Consider the following 8,359-nt stretch of genomic DNA (forward strand, 5'->3'; position numbering starts at 1 on the left):
AGAAGACCGCAGCAGCAGCCCTGGAACTTGGATAGGTAATGTATATCGTCAGTCGCCGGCTGTGCACCGCTATTACACGCAGCGGTGCGTGGTCGGCGCCAGACGAAAATAGGTCCAAACCTATATCAACGATCAGGCGATGATCGTTGTCATCGGCTAATCGCAGTATTTATTACATGGAGCGATAATTGGGCGATTATAATCGTCCGATTATCGTTCCGTGTAAAAGTACCTTTCGATTTGCTGTTTTCTTTTCAATTAAAAGGTCAACAAAGGTTCACAGAATGGTTTTATTTTGATCACTTGATTAAATCTTATCAAGTTAAGAAAAATATTTTAAACTTTTAAAGCAGTTTTTTTTATCATTCAATAAGGCAAGGAACAATAAGCAATAATTCATTATTTACTTGAATTATTCTTTTTTAAATATGAAAAAAAAAAAAAAAAAATAGCAGTCAATTTCTCAGAGTCTTTTGTGTCGCCATCAGTTTCTCTCTTGAGTTAATGTTGGGTCTAAATATACAATGGGGGTTGTTCTGTAGCAAATATAAACGCCAAGGATCGCCACAGGAACCAATGATAAGAGGATGCCAATAGTCATTAAGGTGATGCCCAGTGGATCTTTATGTGACAGGAATTCTTCCATCTTTGGAACACAACGATCTTGGTTTGAATTTGGCCACATATCCCACGGGCAATATGCACATATCAACGAATCTTAGATTTAAAAGTTTCGAAAATGGTGTTAAAGTGGTGAATGCCAAGTTGTACAATATAGTGAGGTCCAAGAAGAACTTTATAATAGACTATGAGACTTGAGTTATATGAACTTTTTTTTATTTGTTTCCTACCTGTGTGGTTGGATATCTCTCCATGTGGACATGGGATGCATTGGAAACAACATAACAGTTGTCCTTCTTTGCCTACTTTCCTGAAGCCTGGTGGACAACTTGGGCTACAAACTGAAACAGAGACCTGAAAAAGAATATTTAAAAATATTTTTTTCAAATAATCTACGTAAAATTATGGGGTAAGCAAAATCAAAAGCAAGCAAAAAGCAAAATCATATTAAGCCAATGTTGGCTTGCACTCTTGAAAAAGGAACCGGTACGGTTCCGAAACGTGTTGGGTATTTTTAATAAACTTTTATAGTTTTACATTATTCATCTGGTCACCATTAGTTGGACCTGCGCCTGGATCCCCTGAGGTTGGAGTTTGGTGGTGTTTTTCTTCTTTAAGGTGCTTAGCACTGCATACTGTAGTAGTGTAGTGGTAGTAGCAAAAGAAGTGTCGATCTCTAACTACATCTGACAATGTCGTGACTAGACTCAACTGACTCGCTCACTTTCTCCCACATGGAGCTAACTAACTCCTCCTACAGGGGTAAATGTGCAGAGATCAGGAATAGGTAGAAAGAGAGAGAGCAACTCCTATTGGTCAGCAACGAAGACATGGTACAACAAACATTAACCCATACCTTCCTCAGCTGTAAGAAACATTGACACCTAGTGTTGAAACTTTAGAATACTTCATCCCCACTTAAACTGAGGTGAGAACTTTGTGACAGGTGCATAGAACACTAATATTTGGACACCGCAATTATTTTCTGTGTGTCAATGGTTTTAATGACAGCATGGCAGTCTTGAAAAGATGGATGCAGACCTAGGGCTTCTTGGAAAGCATTTCCACAACCATAGCCTGTGTCCATGTTTTCCAAGCAGCTCTAACACTGCATCTAAAATCTTGGATTCGGTTAGATCTCTAGTTGAGGCTTAATATCAGTACTTTTTTTGCTGAAAAAGTTTAATACTTTGATTTATATAAACAGAAAGGTATGTGGATACAGCTCACCCCGTGGTGTCCGGTTCCCCACTGCACAAGGCTGGTATTAATAGTGAAGAAGGTCCCAATGGTTATACTGGTATCATAGCTGCCCACTTTGACTTGTTGGAGTTTTTCTTCAGGGCTCAGCTGCCAGTTCACTATATCGTACACAGCAGGAGGATCTCCATTCTCATCGAAAAAGAGTTGTCTAAGATGTAACTTTCTCATATAGTAATACAACTGTGAGGAAATGATATAACATACAGTGGGGAAAAAAAGTATTTAGTCAGTCACCAATAGTGCAAGTTCCACCACTTAAAAAGATGAGAGAGGCGTCTGTAATTGTCACCATATGTAGACCTCAACTATGAGAGACAAAATGAGAAAACAAATCCAGAAAATCACATTGTCTGATTTGTAAGAATTTATTTGCAAATTATGGTGGAAAATAAGTATTTGGTCAGTAACAAAATTTCATCTCAATACTTTGTTATATATCCTTTGTTGGCAATGACAGAGATCAAACATTTTCTGTAAGTCTTCACAAGGTTGGCACACACTGTTGTTGGTATGTTGGCCCATTCCTCCATGCAGATCTCCTCTAGAGCAGTGATGTTTTGGGGCTGTCGCTTGGCAACACAGACTTTCAACTCCCTACAAAGTTTTTCTTTAGGGTTGAGATCTGGAGACTGGCTAGGCCACTCCAGGACCTCGAAATGCTTCTTACGAAGCCGCTCCTTCGTTGCCCTGGCGGTGTGCTTTTGATCATTGTCATGTTGAAAGACCCAGCCACGTTTCATCTTCAATGCCCTTGCTGATGGAAGGAGGTTTGCACTCAAAATCTCACGATACATGGCCCCATTCATTCTTTCATGTACCCGGATCAGTCGACCTGGCCCCTTTGCAGAGAAACAGCCCCAAAGCATGATGTTTCCACCTCCATGCTTTACAGTAGGTATGGTGTTTGATGGATGCAACTCAGTATTCTTTTTCCTCGACACGACAAGTTGTGTTTCTACCAAACAGTTCCACTTTGGTTTCATCAGACCATAGGACATTCTCCCAATACTCTTCTGGATCATCCAAATGCCCTCTAGCAAACTTCAGACGGGCCCGGACATGTACTGGCTTAAGCAGTGGGACACGTCTGGCACTGCAGGATCTGAGTCCCTGGCGGCGTAGTGTCTTACTGATGGTAGGCTTTGTTACATTGGTCCCAGCTCTCTGCAGTTCATTCATTAGGTCCCCCCGCGTAGTTCTGGGATTTTAGCTCACCGTTCTTGTGATCATTTTGACCCCACGAGGTGAGATTTTGTGTGGAGCCCCAGATCGAGGGAGATTATAGTGGTCTTGTATGTCTTTCATTTTCTAATTATTGCTCCCACAGTTGATTTCTTCACTCCAAGCTGGTTGCCTATTGCAGATTCAGTCTTCCCAGCCTGGTGCAGGGCTACAATTTTGTTTCTGGTGTCTTTTGACAGCTCTTTGGTCTTCACCATAGTGGAGTTTGGAGTCTGACTGTTTGAGGGTGTGCACAGGTGTCTTTTTATACTGATAACAAGTTTAAACAGGTGCCATTACTACAGGTAATGAGTGGAGGAAAGAGGAGACTCTTAAAGAAGAAGTTACAGGTCTGTGAGAGCCAGAAATCTTGATTGTTTGTAGGTGACCAAATACTTATTTTCCACCATAATTTGCAAATAAATTCTTACAAAATCAGACAATGTAATTTTCGGGATTTGTTTTCTCATTTTGTCTCTCATAGTTGAGGTCTACCTATGATGTAAATTACAGGCGCCTCTCATCTTTTTAAGTTGGAGAACTTGCACTATTGGTGACTGACTAAATACTTTTTTTCCCCCACTGTAAATATATATATATGTGTATATACATATACACACACACACACACACACACACACACACACACACACACACACACAGAGCAGGAGCTGTATACAGAACTAGCAGCCCCAGCATGATATATATATATACAGTGGTACCTTGGTTTAAGATTAACTTGGTTTAAGAACGTTTTGGTTTAAGAGCTCCCTGTGCTGGGTGGGAGCGCGAGTGGGGGAGGGGCATGGTCTGCATAACGTGGTCTACAGCACTGTATTTTGACCCAGGAAGTCTCCCCCACCTTCCAAATCATAGCAAATCGACTTCAGGCTTAGGCTTACATCAGAGGACAGGACGGTGGAGGTAATCTCTCCATAGCTGTAACCCCTCTCTCCCCGGACAGAGAGTGCTGCATGTATGTGCCCACATCTGCCCTGCTCATTCCTTCATGCTCCCTGCAGTCTTTGTCAGCCCTTATGTTTCCCATACTCTCCATTACTGTACAGTAACTTATAATATCACATATTCTGCTGTTTCTGAATGTTTGTTTCATTAGTTTTACATGTTATTCACAATAATAAATCATTATTTGGGGGGTTTGGAACCAATTGTCTGCATTTCTATTATTTCTTATGGGAAAATTTGCTTTGGTTTAAGAGTGGATTTGGATTACAAGCACGGTCCTGGAACCAATTATGCTCGTAATCCAAGGCACCACTGTATATATATATATATATATATATATATATATATATGTGTATATATATATATATATATATATATACATATATATCATGCTGGGGCTGCTAGTTCTGTATACAGCTCCTGCTCTTCTGTGTGTGTGTGTGTGTGTATATGTATATATATATATATATATATATATATATATATATATATCACAGCAGGACCTCTATACACAAAACAACTAGAAGCCCCAGCACATACAGAAGTTTACAGAGCCTACCGTTCAGCCCTCTATCAGGTCAGGTGTCCAATCACATGACCCGTGACATCATCAAAGGTCCTTCTCCTTCCTATTCAAAGGTTCTTTACACCTCCTCCCTCTGGCTGTAGGGAGGATTTATGAAGAAGACGTGTGCCTGGGGACCCAGTATATATCGGCGGGCCCCCTAACTGACACATGCTGCCTCTAGGGGCCCCGTCCCCTCTGTTACTTCACTTTTTTCTTTTACTAACATGAAAAAAAAATGTAGTAAAAGACGGGACTGGGCCCCTAAAGGAGCTGTGGGCCCCGGCACTTGCCCTAGTTAGCCGGGTGCTGACGCCGGCCCTGTGGGAAGGACTCAGGACCCCACACTGCAGCATTAGGCAGCCTAGCTCAGTGCTCTTCTCCGGAATCGGCTGCCATTATAATAGCTGATTCGGGAGGACTGCAGAGAGGCAGGAAGTGGCGAGGGAGCCCAGAGGGCCCCCTGTGGCTGTTGGCCCGGTCGCCATGGCGACCGTTGCGACCCCTGTAGCTATGCTACTGAGTGCAAGCATCTGCAGGCCCCTGTGGCAGTCTTTGTTACGATTTTGTAATAAATTTGTAATAAATGTGCTCAGAAGGGTACAGAAAAGAGTTCCTGGGAGCATGGTGGTGGTGGTGGATCTGAATCCCTTCTTTCCCTGGAGGGGCCAGGCTGTGGGGAAGGAGGCTGAGCTAATGGAGCAAGGATTCCACTCCCTTGGGTAGCGTAGGTGGACTGCGTGGAAGACTGGGTGGTGGATAAGTTACTGGACACTTTATCCACTATCCACGTCAGCACCTGTTCACGCTGCTGCGGTTTCAATAGTGCTATACCCTGAGATCCCGTAAGTTGTGAGAAGAAGCTAGGGATTGAATGTCTGCGGTTTGCCACTGCTTCCTCCTCAACGGGTGCTGCTGTGTCACCTTGCCCAGAATCACAGCCTCTGCCAACTGCATCGCTTGGAACCCCACACCCTCGTCCTCGACCCTTACCCCTGGGCTTCAACATTTTATGGACACTGCATAGTCAAGACTGAGATAGCTGCACTAGAGATCACAGCAAGCCAAGAAAATATATTACTCAGACTACTTCTGGAGGGAGTCGTATAGAGTCTGTGTGTAAGTGCTGCTATATGGTGTATAGCAGCACTTACACAGGGCAATTAGCAAGGAGCTTGGATATGCCCACAGTAAGAAATACAGAAATAAGAAAATTTACTGGTGGTCAGGTCCTATTAGTTTTTGTGGGGCTGTGAGATACAATTTGGTAGTGGCTGCACCAATACACTCTGTGACAACCCCTTACAATGAGCAGTGAAGTTCTATGCAGGTGTTCTACAAATCACAGCAATACAATGTACTATAGCAGCACCACCAGCCACAAAATCATAAAAGAGTACTGACTACTGAGCACTACTTAGGGGTCTGTATGCAACACCTCATGTCCCTTTTCTGCCAGCAGCCGATCACCACAGTGTGCTGCTGAAATTGTGGTAGCTGCACTGCAAGTCTCAGCCAGCAGTCTGTAGTAACTCAATTTAAAAATGATTTGAAGCCCTTACAAGGGCTGTTTGGTTGTTTGGCTAGTATTCCCTGCCTACTGGAATGCTAATTCCCTCCCTAACGCTCTCCCTGACCAGCAACAGCTCTGTCCCTGATCTCTTCCAGCATAAATGTGTTTTATATGGCAGGGTCATCCGATTTGGCCAACTAATCGCTGCCATTGACATGTATGGGTTCCATGTGATCGCAGGATGTACCAAAGAGTCTCCTGCATGTTTATTGGCTGAGAAATAGCGCCCAAACTTACAGGAAACGGATTATGAGATTTTCTCGGGTATTGCAAGAGACTTGTCCGAGTAACGAGTACCCTAATGCTCAAATGAGTACCAAGCTCAGACAAGCATGCTCGCTCATCACTAATCACTACTCTTTGGATAATGTTTTCATACCGCGCACACCACTAGTTGCCGACCCAGACTTCTGACCTTGCTCTTTTTGGTTTTTGGCCTTCCTCTCCACCTTTTGTGTCACACCTGTACAGGCTAGTGACTGTCGATCAGTTATCCACAGCCATTTTGCACAGTCGAGTTAATTAGGCAGGGACAGCGGGATGGGTGTCAGTGCCCTGGCATCACCTGTCTCCTGTCTTCCAGTCCCCTAGTCCTGACACCCAGTCATTCAGGCAGGGGGAGGAAGTAGGCGGGTGGGGGCATTCTAATGCTGGTATATTTATGATAGGACCTGAGGGAGTTCCCTTAGACTTACAAATGAATTCAAAAGGGGTTTTGGAGTGAGCATTGTCCCAAGGTTTAGGAATAGAGAACAGTAAGTGGTACAGCTGTTGCACCTACCAAATGGAAAATTGACATGGCTTGGTGACAGGAGGGTTTTGTGGAAATCCAAGCATCATCACAAAGTTAGTGGTGTGCCCTATCTTGCCCAGGATTGTCAAAAAAGGGGAGGGGGAGATGCCTACTTTTGTGAAAGAGGAGAACACCTCTTTAAAGGTGGGTCCAAATTTGTGACGTAGTCGTTCTCTTTGTGGCGATAGCAGTCCACATTACTTACAACTGGGCAGCTCAGTAGTAAATGGTAATGTAAGGAGCCCAACACCGCCATTGCATTTTCTCCAAAAGAGAACAGAGTAACTCTTTCCCCAAAGGAAAAATAAAAAATCTTGCTTTCTGCTTTTACCCAAAAGGCCCTAGCAGTAAGCAAAGACAAAGCTGGACTGAGGAAAGGTAAGTAAGATTTAAAAGGAATCAATGATGATAAAATTGCCATAGAACCTATACCAATCGTTTATTTTAACCTGATTTAGTGTTTCTGGACATATAACTAACTCCTTTTAGCATTACTTGTCCCTTTAAAATTCAATTTTGTAAAATTCCTGTGCCAAATGCATATTAACTATATCCAGGCATCAGGCAGTCCTTGGGGCTAAAGTAATCATAGATGTCACCAATAATCTATTGTAATTATACTCCCTTGGGCATGATTTCTAGTGAAATAACCTGCTGTGTTATAATGCTGACATCATCATTGCCAGGACATGTTCAGTTTGTCGGAGTCCAATCACCGTGTACTGTTTCTGCGCGGTACTGTAAACAAGACTTTGCTGGGTGTTTTTATTTGGATTTTCTGAAGGATGGCATTCATTAAAGGAGTATTCCAAAAAATAAATACCTTGTCCCCTATCCCCCTATCTCTTTTCCAGCGGCTCTAATCATTCATATAAGGCTGCCGGAGAGAGCCGAGTACAGCACCCTTCCGGTTTACTTGGCTCTTTCCGACACCGCCATAGGAATGAGTACAGCAGCAGGTCACATCTCTGACCAGCGGCTCTATTCATAACGCAGAAGCTGGGAGCCTGTATGGAGATCAACGGGGGCTTACTTGTCCCTACCCTGTGAATACGGACAAGTTATTTTTTTCTTGGAATACTCCTTTAACCCCTTAAGGACAGAGCCTGAAATGGCCTTGATGACAGAGACAAATTTTATGAATATGACCTGTGTCACTTTATTCATTAATAACTTCGGGATGCTTTAACCTATCCGGCTGATTCTGAGATTGTTTTCTCGTGACATATTGTACTTTACATTTCTGGTAAATTGGAGTTGATACTCATAAGGAATCTTTATGAAAAAAAAAACAAATAATGTGAAAAAATTTGAAAAACTGCATTTTTCTAACTTTGAAACTTTTTTGCGTATACAGA

The 8,359-nt window shown here is 42.8% G+C and overlaps 1 protein-coding gene across 1 annotated transcript in view; it reads right to left on the bottom strand.

Moving 5' to 3' along the window:
- The window catches only part of LOC138784638 (vomeronasal type-2 receptor 1-like), a 29,391-nt gene extending 23,799 nt beyond the window's left edge, over nucleotides 1-5,592 (bottom strand). Inside the window, exons 1-2 of the mRNA XM_069960268.1 lie at nucleotides 5,470-5,592; nucleotides 1,852-2,064 (exon numbers count right to left, since the gene is read on the bottom strand). Of these exons, the coding sequence (XP_069816369.1) occupies nucleotides 1,852-2,064; nucleotides 5,470-5,592 (336 nt within the window). The remainder of the gene's footprint in view (nucleotides 1-1,851; nucleotides 2,065-5,469) is intronic.
- Between the last annotated feature and the right edge of the window lie 2,767 nt (nucleotides 5,593-8,359).

Source organism: Dendropsophus ebraccatus, chromosome 1 (genome assembly GCF_027789765.1).
Source record: "Dendropsophus ebraccatus isolate aDenEbr1 chromosome 1, aDenEbr1.pat, whole genome shotgun sequence".
Lineage (NCBI taxonomy): Eukaryota > Metazoa > Chordata > Amphibia > Anura > Hylidae > Dendropsophus > Dendropsophus ebraccatus.